The sequence below is a fragment of the Myodes glareolus genome, chromosome 10 (assembly GCF_982192425.1).
Source record: "Myodes glareolus chromosome 10, mMyoGla1.1, whole genome shotgun sequence".
Classification (NCBI taxonomy): Eukaryota; Metazoa; Chordata; class Mammalia; order Rodentia; family Cricetidae; genus Myodes; species Myodes glareolus.
Window position 1 is genome coordinate 59,464,298 of NC_142035.1, and position 24,468 is coordinate 59,488,765.

The window sequence follows — 24,468 nt, forward strand, 5'->3', positions numbered from 1 at the left end:
TTTACCTCTTAGTAGTAACATGGTATGCCCAGTGGAGTTAGCTTTTAGTTCTCCCAGGGGACTGTACTAATGTGTTCTCTTAGAAGAAAAAGCCCCAGTCCCACTTCCAGTTCTTAGTCTAAATTCTCTGGCTCCTGTAGAGTTTTCCCTGTTTCCTATTTCACTCCCTCATTCCTTGGCCTCTATAATCTAATCCGAAAGCACCATGCCAACCCTCACCATGCCTCCCACATGCCTGTTTGGGATTTACAGCTTCATGAAGGTCCTGTTTATAGATTTCACCTTAGTCATTGCTGGGCCACACATTCTGAATCACAGTCTTTCATCATCCTAGCTAAGTCATTTCTAGTCCTTTAATTGTTACTTGTTTGTCTCTAGACTGCCTTGCTGAGCACCAGAAACCTGAAATACGGGTGTCATCTGTGTCTCACTTAAGCACTCAGTTGTGTACCCCGCCCCCCCAGCACACCCACCAGATCGCATAATGGTGATCCCAGTGTTCATCGGTCTTGTTTTGTGTTTCATTCTTTTCACTCTTATTCTTGCTTTAACCTATTAACTTAAATATATGCTTTACTGTTTTTCCTGTGATTTTTTTTTCCTTTTCTATACAATATTTTGTTTTTTTTTCTGTTCTCTTCCCAAATGCATCTTTTATTTTCTTAAGCTTTAGTTTTCTGTTTATGAGTCCAGAAGAGCCCAAGTTGAATAGAGGTTTGATTGTCACTGAGATGTCTAGGGAAAATGTAAATGCTAAGGCAATCTTATGATTCATGGTGTAAGCTTGTCTACTGTGAAGTCATGCTGAACCACTGCCAGGCTTTAGCATTTCAAGATACTTTTTTTAGTTGTGATTTTATCACATGTGTGTGTATCATTTTTACATATGTTAGATAATCTGAATGTTGAAATATTTTATTTTATATTTTGTGTATATTGTGTTTTGATTGTATGCATGTCTGTGCACCATTTGCATTGGTGTCAGAAGAGGGTGTCAAATTCCCTGGAACTAGAGTTATAGAAGGTTGTGAGCTGTTGTTTGCTGTGGACTCTGGGAATTGAACCCACGTCCTTTGGAAGAGCATCTTTTACAGCTGAGCCATCTGGCCTCATCTAAGTCTCCTTTTTATTAAATCTCTATTTTCTTAGTTTGCTCTTTCTGAAAATATTTTTAATAATTTATTTGTTTGTATTTTTTGTACAAATTTTGCCTGCATGTATATCTGTGTGAGGGTGTCAGATTCCTTGAAACAGGAGTTATAGACTGTTGTGAATTGCCATGTGGGTACTGGGAATTGAACCCAAGACCTGGAAGAGCAGCCAATGGTCTTAACCCCTGAGCCCCTTCTCCCTGGATATTTTATTTTTTTTTTTTAATATTTATTTATTTATTTATTATGTATACAATATTCTTTCTGTGTATATGCCTGCAGGCCAGAAGAGGGCACCAGACCGCATTACAGATGGTTGTGAGCCACCATGTGGTTGCTGGGAATTGAACTCAGGACCTTTGGAAGAGCAGACAATGCTCTTAACCTCTGAGCCATCTCTCCAGCCCCTCCCTGGATATTTTAAATGGCTTTTCTAAGATAGGTATCATAGTGTATACTTTGGAGGCAGAGGCAAAGGATCTTTTTCAAAACTAGTCTTGTCTACATAGTGAATTCTAGGCCTACCAGGCTATATAGGAAGACCGTGTCTCAAAATAAAGAAATAAAGGAACTGAGGATGTAGGTACCTGGTAGAGTATTTGCCTGGCTGATAGCATATAAGGAAGTTTGATCCTCTGTATGATAATAGATACATGGAAGGGGGAGGGGTGAGTGGATGTATAGATAGGTAGATTTTCTAAAAATCTTTAGGTTCAGTTTAAAATTCTAGTACGTCTTCTGGTAAGTTCGTATTCCACTACAAGTGGCAGACATTGTGTATTTCCACATCGTCTATAGACATTAATTGCATTGGCCAACATTTTGTATTTTCTTCCCCTAAAGATTAACCTATGCCAAAATTGAGGTATCATACTTCATATAAAAACAAGACCAGACAGGTGTGGTGACATGCATCTTTATTCCCATTTCATGGAAGACAGAGACAGGGAGGGGATCACAAGACTATTCAGTGAACCTCAAGGCTGTTGTGGACTACGTAGAAAGACCTTGTCTGAAAAAAATAAGATGAAATACCATCAAAACAAAAAGGACATCATATAAAAGAGTCAGTGAAGTATTTAAGTAATACATCCAAAAGCATTAAAATGTTGATGCCATAGCCAGGCATAGTAGTGTACACCTATAATCCTAGCACCTGTGAGGAAGAAGCCAAAAGATCACTGTTAGCCAAGGGTAGCCTGGTCTACATAGTGACATCTTATGGAGTTGGAGAGATGGCTCAGTGATTAAGAGCCCCTATATGACAGCTCATAGCCATCTGAAACGTTGTTTCCAGGAGATCCAGCATTCAGTACACAAATAAATTGCTTATGAATAATATTTTGCAATTGGGAAGTAAAGACCAAAGGATCAGTATTCAAGGTCAACCTTAGCTACATAGCAAGTTCAAGGCTAGTTTGAATTCCATGAGATGGGGTCCCATGAACCCCAAACCAAAGAAACAGTATTGTGCAACAGGAAAGGCAACACAGAGAAAGTTTCAAGAGTCCTTAAAATAGTGTTCTAGGAGGCCTTGCAGATGCTGCTGGTTGTCCTCTGTTCTTGGCCATGCTCAGCCCCGTTGTGTCCTTTGGCATCAGTGACAGTGGTGAGCCTCAGAATGCAATTCCTTTGAACTAGAGCTGATCATTTACTCCTTGTAGAAATTTGACTTGAGATTGATACTGGATAGGCAGCTGTTTACAGATGAAGTAACAGGTTGATGACAGAAAACGTTATTGCTGCACTCCATAGATTTGGTTCTAAGGATTCCCACTTTCACAGAATTATCCAGAATCCATGAGCCAGGGTGGTGACTTCATACTGTATAGTGGCATTGCGGCAGGTCCATACATGGGGAAAATTTGAAAGTGAGGTAGTCCTGGCATCTTGTCCGTGACAAGTGCTGATCCAAACATAAACAATGCCCTCCCTTTCATATGCACTGCTCAGGCTGAATGGTTGGATAGTAAGCCTGTGGTCCTTAGGAAGGAGAGAGATAGCATGAGCATTAAGTTGGAGCCAGGTAGTGGTGACACGTGCTTTTAACCCCAGCACTCAAGAGACAGAGGTGGGTGAATCTCAGTATTTGAGGCCAGTTTTGTCTACAGAGTGAGTTCCAGAACAGGTAGAGCTACATAATAGACCTTGACTCAAAAGGTAAAAAATTAAAAAAAAAGACTTAGGGTTGAGTTTTAGGGTCACCTGATCTTATTGGTTGTTTTTTGGACTGCAGACTAGAAGTAGCTTTGGGGGACCCCTTTAAATATTTCATTTTAGGATTCGTGGAATAGGGAGTGATGTTGATGGGAACTGAGGAAAGGAGAACTGTGTGAGCCTCTGAGGGAATCCTGTAGTGGCATTTCATTGGTTTGGGGTTTGGTTTGTTTGTTTTGGTTTGGTTTTGTTTTTGGGGGGGTGGTTTTTTTTTAAATATTTATTTATTATGTATACAATATTCTGTCTGTGTATACAATATTCTGTCTGTGTGTATGCCTACAGGCCAGAAGAGGGCACCAGACCTCACCACGGATGGTTGTGAGCCACCATGTGGTTGCTGGGAATTGAACTCAGGACCTTTGGAAGAGCAGGCAGTGCTCTTAACCGCTGAGCCATCTCTCCAGCCCCCCGGGGGGGGAGGGGGGTTGAGACAGTGTTTCTCTGTAGCTTTGGAGCCTGTCCTGTAACTAGCTCTTGTAGACCAGGCTGGCCTCAAACTCACAGAGATCTGCCTGCCTCTGCCTCCCGAGTGCTGGGATTAAAAGTGGGCGCCATCACCACCCAGCCATTTCATTGTATTTTAATAAGTAAAGCTTGCCTGAAGAACAGAGAGTAAAACAGCCCCAATGGTCAACTACAGACCAGGCAGTGGTGACACACATCTTTAATTCCAGGAGCCACACTAGTTTGCCATAGAAACTGAGTGGTGTGTGCATTTAATCCCAGCCCTAGAGAGGATTATAAAGTGGGAGGAGACAGCTCATACATGCAATATCATTATGAGATTCCTGGAGGTAGGATCGTCATTTCAGACTGAGGTAGAGGTAAGAGTGGCTGTCTGTTTTGCCTTTCTGACCTTCAAGTTGAACCCTAATTTCTCTCTGGGTTTTTATTAAATTTTGTTACATTTGGCACCCAACATTTGGGGTACAAATTCATACACACAAAAAGCCATTTGCTCTGATCTCTAAAATATACAAAGAACTCAAGAAATTGGACATCAAAAGATCATATAATCCAATTTAAAAAATGGAATACAGACCTAAACAGAGAACTCTGAACAGAGTAATCTAAAATGGCTGAAAGACACTTAAGGAAATGTTCAACATCCTTAGTCATCAGAGAAATGCAAATCAGAACAACTCTGAGATTCTGTCTTACACCTGTAAGAATGGCCAAAATCAAAAACACTGATGACAACTTATGCGGGAGAGGTTGTGAGGAAAAGGGAACACTTCTGCACTGCTTGTGGGAATGCAAGCTGGTACCACCCCTTTGGATGTCAGTGTGGTGACTTCTCAGAAAATTAGGAAACAATCTTCCTCAAGACCCAGCAATACCACTTTTGGTTATATATCCAAAGGATGCTCAATCGTGCCACAAGGACATGTGCTCAACTATGTTCATAGCAGCTTTGTTTGTCATAACCAGAACCTGGAAACAACCTAAATGCTCCTCCATTGAAGAATGGATAAGAAAAATGTGGTACATTTACACAATGGAGTACTACACAGCAGAAAAAAGTAACCACAGCTTGAATTTTGCAGAAAAATGGATGGAGCTAGAAAACATTATTTTGAGTGAGGTAACCCAGAGGAAGAAAGACAATTATCACATGTACACATTCATAGGTGGTTTTTAAACATAAAGCAAAGAAAGCCAGTCTACAAACCACAATCCCAGAGCTACAAACCACAATCCCAGAGAATTTAGACAACAATGCAGACACTAAGAGAGACTTACATAGTTCTAATCTACATGGGAAGTAGAAAAAGACAAGATCTCCTGAGTAAATTGGGAGCATGGGGATCTTGGGGAAGGGTGGTAGGGAGGGAAACAGAGAAAAATGTAGAGCTCAATAAATATCAATTAAAAAAAAGTGTTTAAAAAAAAAAAAAACAAGCCATTTGCCTGAGACTTTTTAGCCACTGGTACAGGCCAGAGCCAGACTCAAACCTAGCTTCCTGGGTTCGGGGCTCCTGCAGTCCTGTGGCTTGTTTGCTACCTACCGTGTGTACAACTCCCATGCAACTACTGCAGCTTCTGTAGGTGGAGTGAGACAGGGCGTGGGAGGATGTATGTGTGCAACGGGGTGGCAGCAAGCACTTTATTTATTTAAATACAAATGAAACCTCACTACAGTAACCTGGTGCTTAAGATTTTTCCATCCTTTATCTGTAGTCCTTCTTTAGACTGTAATCTTAGATAAATTCTCTTAACTCTTCTATGCCTCAGTCTTCTCTGTAAAATAAGGTTATTTTTCCAGTGCTGAGAATGAAACCAACGTCTATGTCCTTGCTAAGCACATGCTGTGTATGCTCTGCCATTGATCTACATACCCGGTGCTAAAATAGAAATTGCACAGATCATAGAGATTATGGGTTTAAGTGAGTTGCTGCGTTTAGAATGGTTGTTGTGCTTAGAGTCCTTTCCTAGCGATATTAGTATACTAAGTACTAGATGTAAATATTAACTACATGTATGTTTTTTTTAAACTACATGTTTGTTTTTCTTCTTTTTTTTTTTTTTTTTTTTGGTTTTTCAAGACAGGGTTTCTCTGTGACTTTGGGGCCTATCCTGGAACTAGCTCTTGTAGACCAGTCTGGCCTCGAACTCACAGAGATCCACCTGTCTCTGCCTCCCGAGTGCTGGGATTAAAGGTGTGCGCCACCACTGCCCGGCTTCGAGACAGGGTTTCTCTGTAGCTTTGAAGCCTGTCCTGGAACTTGATCTGTTGACCAGGCTGGCTAGAACTCATAGAGATCCGCCTGTCTCTGCCAAGTGCTGGGATTAAAGGCGTAACTATATTATTGGGTTTTTATTTGTTTAAGAAACCTTATTGCTATTTTGTCCAACCTAGCCTTTTTATTTTATTGATATTTATTGAGCTCTACATTTTTCTCTGCTCCCCTCCTTGCCTCTCCCCTCCCTCCTTCAATCCTCCCCCAAGGTCCCCATGCTCCCAATTTACTCAGGAGATCTTGTCTTTTTCTACTTTCTACTTCCCATGTAGATTATATATCTATGTAAGTCTCTTTTAGTGTCCACATTCCAACCTAGTCTTAAACTCATAAGCTCAAGTGATACTTCCATTTAAGCTTCTCAAGTATCAGGGACTACAGGCACAAACCAGCAGTCCTCCTGCCTTATACCCCCCCTCCTTTAATATATTTTATTTTTAATCTTTGTGTGTGTGTGTGTGTGTGTGTGTGTGTGTACATGCCCATGAAAACTGCAGATGTCAGATGCCTAGAACTGGAGTTACAGGAGGTTATCAACCTCCTGTTGGGTACTGGGAATAAAACCCAAGTACTTATCCTCTTAATCACTGAGCAATCACTCCAGCCCATACTTCCATCTTTTCAGTAAGCTGTGGACAGACCAGGAGCATACCTGTTTTTCCAAGAGCAGCAAACATACAGCTTGGTCTTCTAAGGACTTACTTTCTTATCATTACATAGATGATTGGGGGGGGAAAAAAAAAACTCTGACCTGGCTAGCATCAGTGTTTACAGACAGACAGATGAGTGACTGTACTGTTCTCAGAATTTCTGTCCTGCACTCAGAGTACATCAGTCTTTGTTGTATTCTCATCTGGCCTATGCAGGTGATTTTCTACGATAGTGACTGGAACCCCACTGTAGACCAACAGGCCATGGATAGGGCCCACCGCTTGGGGCAGACAAAGCAGGTCACTGTGTACCGGCTGATCTGTAAAGGCACAATCGAGGAGCGCATTCTGCAGAGAGCCAAGGAAAAGAGTGAGGTAAGGAAGCAGGAAGGGAGGGATCATGCTGCAGGAAGTAGAAGCCAGCCACAGTAACTGGATTAGGACTGTTTAAGATTCTTGTCTTTCATTAGTCACGGTAAGTGTCAGAGCCTGTACACAGGCTGCTCATGTGTACACTGACACCACGGAGGACCTGTATATGACTTGCTCAGTTTTAGAGGAGGAAGGCTAACATTTCAGAGTCTGCCTCAGTTTGCCTACCTCTTGCCTGTGTGCCAGAATAGTGATAACGTTTTGATGTATTTTTAACTGACTATTAATAATCCCAAGCCAAAAAATAAAATCAACAATTGTCCTTTTTTTAAAAATTTACTTAAATTTATTTTATGTGCATTGGTGTGAAGGTGTCATATCCCCTGGAACTGGAGTTATAGATGGTTGTGAGCTGCCATGTGGGTACTGGGAATTGAAACTTGGTCCTCTGGAAGAGCAGCCAGTGTTCTTAACTGCTGAGCCATCTCTCCAGCCTCTTTCTTTGGGACAAGTGTTGTGGAGGAGTCAGCCAAGTGAATAAGAAATAGTAAAGCCAATACCTCCCTTGAGAGTTGGTTCAGAGGGGTGATTCTGGATGTTTGCTGTATGGGAGTGAATACCTGGATATGACATTTTAATCCACTTTGTGTAGATTCAACGAATGGTGATTTCTGGCGGGAACTTCAAACCAGATACTCTGAAACCTAAAGAGGTGGTTAGCCTTCTTCTAGATGATGAGGAGCTGGAGAAGAAACGTACGTACTCTGGAGCTCATGTTCTGTCCTCCCCCGTTCACTGAAGAGATGAGCATTGTGTATGCCAAGGCCAGAATTTATTTTTATTTTAAATGATGTTTACATTTATATTTATGAGTTTAAATACATGTGTGTGCATGCATGCGCATACCATGGCACATGCATGTTAGGATATTTTGGTGACCTTCCACTCTATGAGTTTTAGGTTCAAATTCAGAGTGTCAGGTTTGACAACAGGTGCTTTTACCTGGTGAGCCCTCTCACTGGCCCAGAAGCATTTTATATAGGATTTCAACAGCAAGCTGCTCTAACCATAAAGACCTTTGACCTAAAATTTTTAGACAGGGTTTCTCTGTATATCCCTGACTGTCCTGAGCTCTCTTTGTAGACCAGTCTGGTCTCAAACTCAGATCTGCTTGCCCCAGGGATCTCATTTCTGCTTCCCAAGTGCTGAATTAAAGACATGCAGCAATACCAGTGGTTTTTTTTTTAAATCACACAAAAGTATACTTTAGGAACCAGTAGAGGATATGCCCCTAAGTTTTGCAGACTAAAGATTATGATTCACAAAGACTCTTCAGTGTTTTTATGTTTCCTTGGTAGTGAGACTACGACAGGAGGAGAAACGGCAGCAGGAAGAGACCAACCGAGTGAAAGAACGAAAACGCAAGCGGGAGAAATACGCAGAGAAGGTATCTCCAGACTTGGGTTGGGTAGGACTGACGGGGCCTGGAATAGTTTCAGAAGTACAACAAAGGCCACATGTGTGCATGCATATTTGTACATACATGGTAAACCATGGCCTACATACACGTGGAGATCAGAGAACTTGTGAGAGTTGGTTTTCTTCCTTCACCATGTGGGTTCTGAGGATGAATATCAGATCCTCCAGATTGGCCAACAAGTGTTCTATCTGCTGAGCTAGCTCACTAACGCCATCTGTGTGAACTGAAACGTCTCTTTGCTGATGGACATTTGGTGAGGTAAAAGACAGCAAATGTGGTACTAGTTGTGCTCCTTTTCACAGACCCTAGTGTTGATCACAGTTGGACTGGGACCCATCTATCAGTGATAACTGTGATAGCTGAGGCTTTTATAGAACTTTTTTCTTTTTGAGATGGAGTCTTTCTACATAGCCCTGACTGGCCTGGGACTCGCTGTGGAGACCAGGTTGGCCTGGAACTCACAAAATCCTCGTGCCCCAGCCTCAGGAATGCTGGGATTAAAGACTTGTGTTACTTCTTTCATAGAATCTTTCGAAAGGACTGGCCCTGCATGGTAACACCCACCTTTAACCCCAGCTCTTGGGAGACAGAGGTAGGCAGGATGTCTCTGAGTTCCAGGCCAGCTATAGCCACACAGAGAGACTTGAATCCAAAATAAAAGGCTACGGCTGTATCCCTTTGATCATAGGCCTTTGGTAGTCAGCAGCCTAGAGCTGCTGTATTATAGCCCCTTTTAATGAAGAGTCAGTTTCAGCTGGGGACACTTTGTACTTGCTTCTTTTATATAGTTGGAAAATCCAAAAAATGAAAGATAATGTTCTCCTGGCCAGAACTGCCATCTCTGCCCCTTCCCAAGCAGGCTTTTTCCTCACTCTGTTCTCATATCTAACCCATTATTTGCCACTACTTAAAATAAAAATACCTTTAACATTCAGGGGATGTGATTTAGTGTTAGAGCACTTGGGTATCATCCCTGTGCTTTTAAAATGGGTAGGAATGAAGAAAGGACAGACAACCTGTCACAGAATAAAAGGTGGCTTTCACAATAGGGCATTACAGAAATTAGCAGTTCTTTTGTGTGTGAGAATGTTAGTGTGTGTGTTCATGTGCACATGTCACACTCTGGGTGGGATTGTCAGAGGACAACTTTGTGGATTGGTTCTCTCCATCTGCCTTTATATGGATTCTGGGTTTTGAACTGGGATCCCAGGCTTAAGAGGCAATCACCTCTACCTACTGAGCCATCTTTCCTGTTGTAGATTAACAATTTAGATCAGATGTCATTTTGCTCCAAGTATAGAATAGAAAGTACTCAATGGCAGCATGAAGTACACAGTGTTGTACACTCTTCACCCTGTAATAGATGTAGACAACATGACTCCAGAAAAGGGCCTAATATCCTGAGTTTGATCTCAGGAGCCCATGTGGTGGAAGGGAAGAATCAGTTCCCACAAGTTATCCTCTGATGTCCACATGAATGCAGCACATGCGCATCCGCACATAAATAAGTAAGTAAATAAATGAATGAGTAGATAAGCGAACCCAGTAGAGGGTGTGGAGAGACACGGTATACCTCTCTCCTCCTTGGTGAGTTCTTACTTCCTTTAAGATACGGTGATATAGGGCTTGAGATGTGACTGTTTGCTGGAGTCTTGCCTAAAAGGTGAAAGACCTTGCTTCAGTCCTCAGAATACACATAACCTATACACACAGAAAAGAAATTGAGACAAAATGGTGATGCTTTCAAGAAGATGGAGGAAATTTGCGGCCAGTCTGAGTTGTAGACCAAGAGCCTGTCTCAAGCCAGTGCAGTGGTGTGTGCCTGCGTCCCAGCACTTGGATACTGCGATAGGCTGATGAGATCAGACCAGGAAACATAACAAGTACCGGGCTGTCTGCAGCCAATAGCAAGACTCTGCCTGTAATCATTTTATTTCCTAATCTCACTTTTCCCTTTGAGCTAAATGTTCATGCTTTTTATGTATTTTCTGACTTTTGTATTTCCAGAAGAAAAAGGAAGATGAATTGGATGGGAAAAGGAGAAAAGAGGGTGTGAACCTCGTGATCCCATTTGTTCCTTCTGCTGATAACTCCAACCTCTCTGCTGATGGCGATGACTCCTTCTTAAGTGTAGACTCGGCCATGCCCAGCCCTTTCAGTGAGGTGAGGCTCTTCATCACAGCAATGGGACTGCATCCTGACCTCGTGGCAAGGACATGATGCTAAGCCGCTGGGTACTGTTCACTTCCAGCCTTGTGGGAGAGGATTGCATAAGGACAGACTGGTTCTCAGAACCCAAGGCAGGATCAACACTGAAGGCAGTCAGGAGAGAGAAATACACGCATGCCCCTAAGCTTGTCACTTGAGCGTGAGGGCTATAGCCAGTGAGACTATTATCTCAACCTTTTTGCTTCTAGATCTCAATCAGCAGTGAGCTGCACACTGGCTCCATTCCCCCTGATGAAAGCAGCAGTGACATGTTGGTTATCGTGGATGACCCAGCTTCCTCAGCTCCTCAGTCTCGAGCCACCAATTCTCCCGCTTCCATAACAGGCTCTGTCTCGGACACTGTGAATGGTGAGTGACTCTGCCATCTCATGCAGCCCCAGCCTGCTCCACTACTTTTCTTTGTTAATTACTTTTTTGTTTTTTTTTTGTTTGTTTGTTTTTTGTTTTTTTTTTTTAGACAGGGTCTCTCACATAGCTCTAGCACTCACTATGTAGGCCACACTGGCCTTAAATTGGTAAGAGCTCTGTATGCCCTGACTCCCAAATCCTGGGATTAAAGGCATGCATCACCACATCAGACACATTTTGGTTTTGTTTGAGACAGGGTTTCTCTGTAGCTTTGGAGCCTGTCCTTGAATTAGCTCTTATAGACCAGGATGGCTTCGAACTCACAGAGATCCGCCTGCCTCTGCCTCTCGAGTGCTGGGATTAAAGGGCATGCACCACCACCATCTGCTAGGCACATTTTTATTTGTTGTATTTATACACACATGTGGAGACCAAAGGACAGAGTTGGTTCTCTCTTCCACCACTCTGGTCCTAGGGATCAAATTAGGCCATCAGGCTTGGTATCCAGTCTTTCACCATCTTACGAACCCAGATACAGAAATTTTATTTCTTCTTCCAAGAGTAAAGTGGAACAAAAGCTTCTATTTAAGTGTGTGGTTTTTTTTTTTTGTGTGTGTGTGTGTGTGTGTGTGTGTGTGTGTGTTCGTGTTCCAGTGTGGAATGTGAGAGCATACGTAGGTGTATATGCATGTGGAAGGTATCTTTCCTGATTGTGTGTAGAAGACATAGTTTGGATGTACCTGTGTCTGCCCTCCCCATCCCCAGTACACATGCTGCCACACTTTTATAGGTACTAGAGATCTAAACTCGGGTCTCAAAGATTGCACGGCAGGCCTTTACCAGTGGAGCCATCTCCCAAACCCCTATTTTGCTAGTTTTTTAAATTAAGTTAGCTGTGGGGCATTTCCTTTCTGTTGTATGAGGCCCGTGTTACTGCTGTTTCTTGAAGAACCTGGATTTTAAAGCCTGAAACAACAGGACTGAGCACAGTGGTGTAAGGGGGATAAAGTGGGAAGATCTTGAAGTCAAGGCCAGACTCAGCTACATAGTGAGACCCTGTCTGAAAATTTAAATTAAAAAAACAAAAACAACTTTAGAAGTAGGACTGGCTATGTGGTTTGGTGGTAGAGTGTGTGTATAGTGTGCCCAAGGTCTAGATTCAGTACCCAGGGAAAAAAATGTAAGAAATAGAGGCCCACAGCAAGTCGTTGGGTACAATAATAAGAAAATAACCATGGCGGAAGCCACTCCTTAGAAGGAAAGACAGTTTGAAGAGCATAGCTGTGTTAAAAGGCAATCCCAGATGTCCTCAGATATCAGCCAGCCAGGCACCGTATCCTGTGCCTGTAGTCCCAGAATTTAGGAGACTAAGATTGGGAGATTTCTTGAGATCAGGAGGTTGAGGGCAGCCTGAGCAACATTAGGAAATCTTGTCTCAAACAAAACAGAATACCTTGAGAGCCAGCCTTAGCATTCCCTGTCAAGGGAATATTTGTTAAAGTTTTAAGAGATTTATTTTTTTCCTTCTTGGCTATTTGTTTCCACAGGAATTTCCATTCAGGAAGTGCCAGCTGCAGGACGTGGTCACTCAGCTCGAAGCCGAGGCCGCCCCAAGGGTTCAGGAAGCACAGCCAAAGGAGCAGGGAAAGGCCGAAGCCGCAAGTCCACAGCAGGCAGTGCTGCTGCGATGGCAGGAGCCAAAGCAGGGGCTGCAGCGGCTTCTGCAGCTGCTTATGCCGCATACGGGTACAATGTGTCTAAAGGTGAGGAGGCCAGGATGGCTGCAGACAGCAATCAAAAACTGTCCAAGAATTTGTTTAGCATCCAACAAGGTAGAGTGTGCAGGATACTCCAGGCCAAAATCCCAGAGCTCAGCTTCAAACTGAGCAGTTCTGACTCGCCGCTTGCCCTCTTGCCTTGATAAATTGTTGTCTTTGGAGAAGTAGCTATGGCCAGAGTGAGCTGAATTGGGGGCCGCACATTCCGTTTTCCTGCCTTTTCTTTTTTTAACTCTAGGTTTGTTTGTTTGTTTTTCTGAGACATTTATTTTTAGTAATCCAAACAAGGATAGTTAACATGCATGTAGCTACCTGAGCTGTCATCTTAGGCAGCAAACACCTGGTGCACATAGGAGTAAAGCAATGGGGCACGTAGCTCCTGCCCTTGAGTCTAACAAGCCAGCAGAGGAGCGTTTCGTGGATGGCTTATAAATAGTATCAGACAGCATACAGATAAGTACAAAGAGGCCAGTTTCCTTGTGGTTGCAGGTCAGAGGGAGAGGAACCATGGACCGCTGTAAGGATTGTGGGCTGACATTCAGAATACAGGATGATGTGAGTGAGAAAGGATTTGGGCAAACAAAAGAGTTGGCAACCACCCTGGCATGTTGAGGGTCACTGAGCTTACCAGCCAGATTATGCTGAGAAGGAGCAATGAAAGTCAAGGTTGGAAAGATGATAGGTAAGAGCTTAGCTGGTGTGTGAGGAGGGCTGGTGACAGCTGGAGAGTGTGGCTGCTGTGACTGGAGTCAGGATGCAGGCTGTCCAGTACTGTGAGGAAGAACCCATTCACAGCGCTGCCTCCATGCCCTATGCATACATCCATTGTCTCAGCACCCAGAGGCGAGTTCTAAACAAGCCAGAGCTACATAGTGACACCTTACTGTAAACAAAAATGTCATGTGGGCTTGGTGTAGCTCTTAGGTTTTTGTGGGGAACTTGTTAGATTTTAAGGTAGGTAGGTGTACCTAAGACTGACCTTGTTCTTAATGATACAGACAGTGGTGACCTTGAACTTCTGATGGCTCAGGATTGTTCAGCAGAGAAAGGCATACTTGTATAGAAAGTGCTTGGCCTGTTGTGAGTGCTTGGTAAAAGTTGATTCACCTCCTTTCTCCCACTGCAGGAGCCTCAGCATTCATTTACTGGTTTACTAAGAAAATAAGTACAGTAGCTTATGCTGCTGTTTCTTAATCCTTTGGTAGCTCATTTGTTCCCTTGGAAACAGCAGTCCCTCCAGTAATCAAAACTGCTATGACAGGGCTAATCCATGACTGGGGCAATGTCAGCCACATCAGAGCAGCAAGCAGGAGGATGCTAGAGGTAGGCAAAGGAGATAGACTGGCCCAGAAACGTCATCAGGGACTGCTAAGTAGGAGTGAAAAATGAGAAAGATTGGTCTAGAAGTGACCTATACCACTGTGGGTGAAGAAGTAATACAGAAGAAATATCACCAGGCATAGTGGTGCATGCCTATAGTTTTCCGCTTGGGAGGTACAGGCTGGAGAATCAAGAGTTTGAAGTTATCCTCTGCTACATACTAAGTTTGACAAGACCAGCTTGGGATACTGAAAAAAAAAAGAAAAGCAAATAAATGGAACAAACATACTAGACAATGTTGAGGTATGAGAAGTAGGTACGTTTGTCTCCTATTTGAGAAGGAAAAGTTCATTGCTGTCCAAGGACAGTCACCAAAGATGAGAGGTTAACCCAGGTCCTTGACATGACAGAGCTTGGAAAGCAGAGGTAGCCTTGGCTAGTGCTACGGAATTGACTGAGTGTAGACACAAGATAGGCTGGCCAGACCTTATTCCCTGGCCAGACGTGTTGAAGAGTAGAGGCCCCTGAAATAAATAAGACACACACCTCTAATCCCAGTACTCGGGAGGCAGAAACAGGCGGTTCTCTGAGTTCCAGGACAGCCAGAATTGTTACCCTTTCTTGAAAAACAAACAAAGGCAGCTAAACTCAGGTGTTTTCCAGAAGGAGAGAAGAAAATATTAGTGCCTAGTGAGCTCTCGTCCTTCAACTAGGCCTTCCACACTGGACAAATGGCCTCTCCTCTGGGTAAGGTAATGCAGGTAGGGCTGAGTGTGTCAAAATCTCTTAACAACCCAGTCATCATGCCAGGCAGTGGTGACGCACACCTTTAATTCCAGCACTTGGGAGACAGACACAGGTGGATTCCTGTGAATTTGAGGCCAGCTTGGTCTATAGAGCAAGTTCCAGAACAGGCTCCAAAGCTATACAGAAACGCTGTCTCGAAAACAACAAAGAAACCAGCCATCTTACAGAAAGGCAATAACAGGAAAAACCCAGCAAATATACCTCAAAGATGTTGGCAGTGAGCAGCAGAGAGGGGTTCCCACCCCTTCCCTCCAGCCCACACTTATACCAGTACTGCGGACTGCCAGGGCAGATCACAGACAATTGCCACTAAGGGTCATTGTGAGTTTCTCCATCCCCACAGGAATCTCCGCAAGCAGTCCTCTGCAGACATCCATTGTCCGACCTACTGGCCTTGCAGACTTTGGACCTTCAAGCGCCTCTTCTCCCTTAAGTTCCCCTTTGAACAAAGGAAATAATATTCCTGGGACTCCTAAGAGCCTCCACATGACCAGCAGCCTAGCCTCAGACTCGTTGATCCGGAAACAGGGCAAAGGCACCAACCCTGCTGGAGGACGGTAACCATCTCTGCCCTCTAGCTTCCTTCAACCAAACCAGGGGCTACAGTCCCAGGCCACAAGCGGTCTTTGGATGGTTACCCAGTGTGGCATCTTGCATCCTCTTTGGAGAGTGGAAAAAACCAGTTACAGCAGACGAGGACGGGCAGGTGGTCGGAGTGAGCACTTTGATCACCTAGTTCCAAAGCAGTATCCTGGGTTCGGCCCCACAGCATCCCAGATGAACTCTGTGGCCGAGTCTTAACCTCTTTCTGGGGAGGGCCTGGCATAGACCCCTTCTAGATGTTCAGGCACACTGTCTCCAGCCCCCATCCCACTCCAGCTCTGGCTATGCCCCTCATGAAGGCTCTACCGGTGCTGTGAAGAGCCTTCCATAGTGGAGACCTCTCTAAAGGTTATGATTCCTTACAGGGCTAGAAAGGGAGGAAATGGTTCCCTGGTACCCACAGCCTTGAGCTCTCCTGGGTCTCTAAACTCTGTTTGCAACAGTGTCGTCACTGAAGCGTGCAACGAATGCCAGAGAAGGTGGTTGCTATACGGATGATAGCGGCTGGAGGAAGCAGACCCACGGGCAGTTTTCCTAGATTCTTCCACTGTCCAACATGTTCACACCAGGGAAGCATTAGGTCCCACCAGCAACAGTAGCAGCAGCCCCCGCTCAAGGGGCTTCCCAGAAGCCAGTCAAGAGACCAGGAACCACCTCAATCAGCAGGACACCCTCACCGCCCTCCTGCAGATGCCCCTTTGTCCGTCCTGAATGCACAGTCTCCCTGGCTTTGCCCGCCAGCCCCCTGCTTGGCTGTATGCACTGTCTGTATTGCACTGAGAAAGAAGGGACAGCAGGAGTGAGATGGGGAGGGAGCAAGCTCAGCACCAACCCTCCCAGCCCCGCCCCACTTGCCTGAGCTTGCTGCCCTCTGAGAGGGGAAAGGGGCGACTGGGAGGGCTTTCCACCTGATGTCCCTGGTGGAAACAGGTGCTTCTGGGCGGGCCAGCCTCTAATTTGCACACCTGAAAATCGCGGAATTGAGTTTAGATAGAATGATTTTTTTTAACTTTTTTTTTTTTTTGGAGTAGGTGTAGGGGAAATCATTTAATTTAAATCATAAAGATTCCCCTACCCAAACCCTGACTCCTGTGTACAGATGCTCTTTAGAGGGGATCAGAAAAATGCCAAGCCTTTTTCTCTTTGAATGTGCTGTCTATTTTTATAGCTGAACTTGTACATATGTATAAAGAGAGACACATCTTTCTTTTACTAACTGGATTTAAAAAAAATCTTAAATAAAATGGAGTGAGATAATTTTATGTAAATTAAAGTGTCTATGGTCTTTGCAGCTGCCTTTCTAGAACCCAAAGTAGCCCCACCTGTGGAGATTTGACAGGGTCAGAAGAATACAGATCTACTCCAGTCAAAGGGATAGGGTAGTGGGACACAGTGTGCGCTGTGTGTTTGCTCAAGAGAAGTGTTGAACTCGGGGCTTTGCCTCCACCCATCAGAGGAGGCTTGACCAAGTGGCTGGCATACAGTGTCGGCCCTGGAGATGTGGGTTCCTTGCAATTCAGGACCTAACTGGACAGTGTGACCCAGCCTGGACCAGGCAGAGTTAGACAGTAGTAATCTGAATATTAACAGTATCCCAAAGTTTGGTATTTGTAAGAATTGTGAAAGATTTTGATAGCTGATTGGTCAGTTAAGACAAGGGCACTAGCCGCCTGCCTATGGCAGCCACTGTTTCTGTGGCCAAGCCTACAACACTGAAATGTTCTTACATCACCTTTGAGCGGCGTTTATGCCGTTCCCAGTGACTTGAGCATGGCCTCCCTAGCCTTGGCTCACCCCATGAACTTGATGGAGACAGACAGACTGGCTGTGGCTAGCTGCTGTTCCAGTCCTGAAGACTTCATTTTCCAGCAGCGCGACTGATAACCCGGGTCCTGTTTTCTTGCTGGTGAACGTGACCAAAGCCTCATACAGAGTACACTGGCATGAGTTTCCCAATGAACCATCCCCTGCTCTGTCCCTGCTGGGGCTGCTGTGACCTAGTGAGTCAGCTCACCCATCAGACGGAGGTCTCTCCAGTTTGCATCTCAACAAAGCCTCCTTCTCTTGCCAAGATCCACAGTGGCTGCCTCTGGGGACCTGACAGCTGAGCTGCTTGAGCGGCCTCACTCACATGCTGTGAGGTCTGGGTCCGTCCTAGAACTGCAGACACATTGCACTATTCCTTGTGCACCGATGCAGTCGCTGAAGGCAGACCTAACATGCCATGTTGAGGCTAGCTCACAGCTTTAATCTCCTTTTCCAAGTTAGAGGATTAGAGTCTTCTATAAAAGGCTTTGAACACAAATGTCTCCTACCCCACCTATCCACTTTCAAAACATGTCTATTTTATGTGTAAAAGAAAACATCCCAGCTCTCTAGGGGCAGTTTTATCCTTTAAAAAAAAAAATGTCTGGAGAAAGTTCCAGATGGGCTAAAGGTGAATTCCTCAGCAAGTCCAGGAGCCCAGTCCAAGATAAAGACATGAGCTGCATCGGCAAAGAAGCCCTGTTGACTGGCACCTCAGCACAGGAGTCAGGCATGAAGGCCATTGTAGGTGGATTTTCAGATCACGGGTCTGAATGTCCAGCCTTGGAAACCAGGTCTGTGCTATACCTGTTTTGACAGGCTCCATGCCTGGGGCTTTATTAGAAGCTTCCTGGACTGGCTTGTGCCTGGAAGGTTGGGCTGGGCACACACAGTACGTGGGCCATGCCGACTGAGCAATGAACTGTGTGTCTTGCATACAAGCCTTTGTCTTCGTGGGTGTGTCCATCCATAGGGCATCACGTGCACTCTGCACCATACCATCTAGCCCTTAGAAGCCAAGCTCGTTGGTTCCCTTAAATGTACAGTCGGGTACTTAGACTTGAGTCTTAGGATCCGGGGAGTTTTACAGCTGTCGGGATCAGTCCGGCCTACTCAGGCCGCATGAACCCCTCCACTCTGCTTCTAATGCCAGGGAAGGATTCTGCCTGAGAGTTCAGCTATTGAGTAGAAAAAGCAACTGAAACCTGAATCATTCCTTCAGGATATAATTCTTAATTACACTATGAATCATTTGGGGATCTCTTTTTTTTCTTCTTCTTCTTGGTTTTGGTTTTGGTTTTTTGAAACAGGTCCTTAGTTAACTCAAGCCTGCCTCAAACTCACTATATAGAGGAAGCTGACCTTGAACTCCTGGTCTTCCTGTCTCTAGCTTCCAGGTGCACCACCATGCCAGCCTACTTTGGGATCTTAAAATGTAGATTCTGCTTCAGGAAAGTGCCCTAAGTCTAAATTTCCAACAAGACCCCAAATGTTGGTGTGTGTCACCCCACCTGGCTTTGTTGTTAAACAAAAAGTGTTTCTTCCACTACGGTCCTCTGTGGGTTCTACTTATGCCGTGTATTATTGAGTATCTGTGGCCTCTCCCCAAATGCAACCTGTCTGATTGCTGTCATTTCCAGGGTCATCCCTGTAGTTCTAGCATGGTGAAGCCTGTTGCTGTGACCACCATATTCCTTCAGGGTCAACTTTCTTAACTGATGCCTGATTCTTCCTCGTGGGCATGGAGAAATGTGGCTTCTCTCCCATCCTCCTCTGGGCCAGCTGCAGGGTGGTGCAACCCTGCCGTGCAGGTAGCAGTCACGGCTTCCCAATCAAGCCATCTTCATGTTGCACATTCACATTACATTGAAGAGGCCGGATAGAGAAAGTAGGGCCTCCGACTGTGCCGTTTCCTGCGATGAGGAAATGATGGGTGTGAAGGACAGTGACTGCCTGGGAGCGGTCTTAGGAAATGGAGTAGTAGGAACTTGGTATATTTCAGCCCTTGTGAGGAGGATGGCCCACGACAGACAAACAGCCCCAGAACCAGGCTTTGTAAGCAACAACTCAAACCACAGACCCCAGAACTAAGTGTCAGAAGAGGTGAAAGGAAAGAGAAGGAAGAAGGGGACATGGTAGAGGCCCACTTCCTGTTGGTTGAGGAACCTTGAGGATGCTGGGTAACTTGCTTAGCATCAAGCTCTTGGCCCCTTCCTTTGACTCCTTTCTTCCTTGTTTTAGCTAGTTTCTGTTCTTCAAAGCTGAGAACAACACCCACTTGATCCCATTTCCCCTCCCCAGTGACAAGGTGGGTGTACTCCTGCATCTGACTGCTAGATTTGGGGTGTTGTTAATGGTGATGATTTGGTTGGATTTAGTTTTTGTTTTGAGATAGGCCACTTCCAAACTCATGGTCCTCCTGCTTCAGCATCCCAAGTACCTATGGATTAAAAGCCTGTGCTCCCACACTGTGCTAAGGGATTTCTTGCTTGTCAAAATGAAGACAGCAGGCAAAACAATCTGGAATAGGGCAGGTTAACCTTCGAAAGGAAAGCAGGTCCATTAGTGGCTGCAGAGACGAGGGCCAACCAGAGTGAAGGACTTGAGACAGAAATGATGGTAATGACCTTTTGTGCCGTGTCTTCTCAGACTGAGTGGGGAGGGCTTCTTTGCAGCCTGAGCAATGGCCACCAGTGTGAAGACACACTGAGTGCCCCAGACAGTGGAATGTGAGGAAGATCATTCGCAAGGTCTGTCCTGGAGTATATCTTTAGGCTTGGCGGGTTGAAAGGGAGGCAGTGTGAGCACCCGTTAGTGGAAGTCTACGGCGTGGAGTCTGACAAGTAGAGGTACACCTTAGGGAAGCAGAAGTCGGTGTCGCACATGGATGCATTGTGTAGGGTGGAAAGGGGGCCTTTTCCCATTGCAGAAAGGCAATTGAGGCTACCCGCCATAGCAGGAGTCTTTGGGGATGGCTCTCCGTTCTTTTAGCTGGAGAGCCTTGGGGGGCGGGTGCTGAGAAGACTTGAAGGGTGATAGAGCAGAAGAGGCAGCAGGTTCTGGGTGAATTCTCCAGTTCCAGAGGCTCTGGAGAATCTCAGTGTGTAAACAGCCTGGAGCTGCTCTTACGCAAAGGTGTCCAGATTAGTATCTTGAGATCTAGGACTGAGAAGTGAGGGATGGGAGAAGAAACATGCGATAAAAGAGTGTTGGGAACCACCCAAGTGAATAGGTTGTTCAGGTAAAGTCTTGGACTAGGGTGGAAGACTTTGGACTGCTAAAACAGGAGCATTGTGTGGAGTGCTAGTGGTTGAAAATTAGTAGAGTAGAGCCTTGGGATCTAATAATTATAGAGGTGGGCAAGGGAGTATTGATCCAGGCACACAAGAAGTGGAGTCCTGTAGTTTAAAGGTACAGTAGAGTTAGGGAGAAGGTACCCCACACCCAAAGATTAACAATGGTTGAGGACCATGTACATACAAGTAACACTAAATGGACTGGGTAGGTCACCTTTATATATTTGTATGTGTGACAATAACAAAGAAAAAGGCCATGGTATCCAGAGGAACAAGGAAGAGAACATGGGACTGGAGGAAGAAAGGAAAAAGGAGAACATGGTGGAATTATATTTCAGTTTTGAAATAAAAATGCAGGGCAGTGGTGGTGCTCACCTTTAATCCCAGCACTCAGGAGGCAGAGGCAGGCGGATCTCTAAGTTCAAGGCCAGCCTGGTCAACAGAGCAAGTTCCAGGACAGCCTTTTCTACATAGTGAAACCATGTCTAGAGAAACCAAAAACTTAAAAATTAAAGTAATAAAGTAACTAAGCAATGAACAAGGATTGACAGGATTGACAATGAACAGAAAGTATAAGATCTTCCTGGGAAAGGACAGAGTAGAAGAGGAAGTTACTTCCTTTGTGATAGACAATAATAGAGGCATGGAATTCTTCTAAAATGTTCCATCTCATGAGAGGCGGGGAATAATGGGGAATAACCAGGAAGGAATGGGAAAGGGTTGCCCAAGATGACTGGAGAAACAGCAATGGAGCAGCCTGTGCAGGTTAGGTAGATGTCCTGCCTATAACAGGGTGGGGTTCAGCAAATTCAGGCAAAACTGAGTAATTCCCTCACATACGGATTAACAAAGGAGTAGTCTAAGCCTTCGCAGTTGGCTCTGTGTCTAAGAGCACTGGCTGCTCTTCCACAGGACCTGTATTCAGTTCCCAGCACCCACTTAGCAGCTCACAACCGGCTGTAACTCCAGTTCCAGGGACTCTGGCTCCCCCTTCTGGCCTCCAAAGGCACCAAAAGTGTATATTCTACAATATACATGCATATTCTACACATGTACATGCAGGCCAAAAATACCACATACGTAAAATTTTTGAATAATAAAAAGAAAAAACTTTAGCAGCTACTATAGCATCACCCTGGGTTTGGTGAGATTATGGCAGTAGGGGTGTCACCTCCTGGACCTCCTTGGTTGTCAGTACTTATTAGTGCAGCAAGTTCATCAGGTCTCAGTCCAGTGATTGGGACCTGGTGAGAACAAAAGCATCCGCGAGGGGAACTGGCACCTTTCTGAGCACAGCCTAGTTTTCATTGTCCTTGTTCACCACACAGGAGGCAGGGCTGAGGCTGAGGCCATGACCTGAGGAGGCTCTTGCCCCATGTCCTGTCCCATCTGGCCACATTTGAAGCAGGCCCTTCATAGGCCACACTGAAGTATGGGGACATCACTCCTCTGAGTTCTCTGCTGTGAAGCCTGGCATGTTTGCCTCCTGTTTTTGACATTTAGCCTGATCTCATTGAGACTCGAGGTTTAAGGTCCTCTCTGTTATTAAAAACTTTGAGGCACATGCGGCCAACCTCTAATGTTCGGTGCTTCTACCTCTGATCCTCCCTGCCAAGGGTTAGCTTATTTTATCACAGTTTCAGATCAGCGAGTGAAAAATTAAGGCCCGATTCCCATCAGCTCCCTGAGTAATCGCTTTGATTTTACCATAATTGATTTTTCCCATTCCTGCCAGAGGCATGCAGCGGTAGGCTTGTCGTTGGAGATCTTCTGAATTGAGTTGGTAATTCCAGCTGGGATTGTGCATAGCACTACCACAGCACAGAGTGGACAATGATCCCCGTTCTGGGAGTGAGGAGTGTTCGCACCTACCTCCTAGTCCCAAGAGAAAAGGCGGATGTCAGAGTAACTTGGATAAATATCATGCAAGGTCGTGCCAGAGGACCGGGTAAGATACTGGAATTCTTAGTCATGGGAGTTGGGGTGAAACACAAAGGATTCCCAACATTTAGGGACTGTGGGCAGGCATGGGGTGGCTATGGATGGCAACTTCTTAGAAGAATGGAGTGGGATTGGCCAAGAGGAAGAGGAACAGTTGATGGTCAGGTGGACCAGTCTAACATGAGAGGCCGTAAAGCTTTGGCTATGATGGGAAGGTAAGTGAAATTTTGGGGCCAGTTTGGGGAGGAACAGCAGCAGAAGGAAGAGGGCTGTCGGGGAGAGGGGATGGCCAAAGAGGGGCCTTGGTAGGATGGACACCTGAGGAAGAGGCAGGTGGGAGCTTGTAGACTAGGGTCATTACAGAGAGAGGGTAGTCAGAGGACAGAGGAGGGAGGAAAAAAATTTTTTTTCATTTTTTATGCAGTGATTGACCATTGCTAGGGGTAGCTGAGGAAATAAGATGCATAGTGGGTTAAAGAAGATCAGGTGATAAGTGTCACCGGATTCAAGTAGAGCAAGGAGGATAAGACCCTAGATAAATTATTACAGTTCTGGAAATCAAACTACTTTAGTGTGCTATTTTGAATAGAAATGGCCCACGTATACCCATGTGTTTGAATGCCTGGCCCACAGGGAGAGGCACTGTTAGGAGGCGTGACCTTGTTAGAGGAAGCATGCCACTGTGGAGCCAGGCTCTGAGGTCTCACATGCTCAAGCTAGGCCTCATGTAGCAGTCTCCTGCCAGCTGCAGATCCAGATGTAAAACCCCCAGCTTCTTCTCCAGGATCGTGTCTTCCTGCATGCTGGCATGCTTCTTGCCATGAAGATGATAGATTTGTCTTAGTTAGGGTTTCTTCTGCTGTGAAGAGAGACCATGACCATGGCAACCCTTTATAAGTCTTACATGGCTTACATTTCCAGAGGTTTAGTCCATTATCATCACATTGTGACATGGTGCTGGGGAAAGAGCTGAGGGTCCTACATTTTGACCTGCAGGCAACAGGAAGTGAACTGAAACATCAGGTAGGAGACCCCGAAGCCTCACCCCACTTCTTCCAACAAAGACACACCTCTTAATAGTGCCACTTCCTTTGAGGGCATTCCTTTCAGATCATGACAGGAATAAACCTCTGAAACTGCAATTAAATGTTTTCCTTTGTAAGAGTTGCCATGATCATGGTGTCTCTTCACAGTAATAGAAACCCTAACTAAGACATTTAGTTTTAGGAACAATCAGAATTGTTCACAAAATGGCATGGCTATGGCTAACAACCCTTACCTTCCAGTTGCTGGATTGCAGAAGTGTGCCACCTGACTTCACACACACACACACACACACACACACACACACACACACACACACACACCTTTTTAAAAAAGGAAGGATAGGGCTGGAGAGGAGGCTTAGAGGTTAAGAACATTGATTGTTCTTCCAGAGGTCCTGAGTTCAATTCCCAGCAACCACATGGTGGCTCACAACCATCTGTAATGAAATCTGGTGCCCTCTTCTGGCCTACAGGCACACATGCAGACAGAACACTGTAAACAAAATAAATAAATAAATCTTTAAAAAAAAAAAAAGGAAGGTTATTTTTCTTACAATTTTATGAGTCACATTTGCCTAGTGCCTTCATAGGCCAGAAGAGGGTGCTAGATCCCCTGGAACTAGAGTTAGTGACAGTTGTGAGTTGCCACATGGGTGCTGGGAACCAATCAGGAACCTCTG

At 45.0% G+C, this 24,468-nt stretch overlaps 1 protein-coding gene across 1 annotated transcript in view; it reads left to right on the forward strand.

Annotated features, from left to right (window-relative positions):
• The window catches only part of Ino80 (INO80 complex ATPase subunit), a 117,473-nt gene extending 100,501 nt beyond the window's left edge, over positions 1-16,972 (forward strand). Inside the window, exons 30-36 of the mRNA XM_085696449.2 lie at positions 6,979-7,137; positions 7,787-7,889; positions 8,493-8,581; positions 10,622-10,777; positions 11,032-11,191; positions 12,739-12,954; positions 15,440-16,972. Of these exons, the coding sequence (XP_085552575.2) occupies positions 6,979-7,137; positions 7,787-7,889; positions 8,493-8,581; positions 10,622-10,777; positions 11,032-11,191; positions 12,739-12,954; positions 15,440-15,657 (1,101 nt within the window). The 3' untranslated portion in view covers positions 15,658-16,972. The remainder of the gene's footprint in view (positions 1-6,978; positions 7,138-7,786; positions 7,890-8,492; positions 8,582-10,621; positions 10,778-11,031; positions 11,192-12,738; positions 12,955-15,439) is intronic.
• Positions 16,973-24,468: the final 7,496 nt, after the last annotated feature.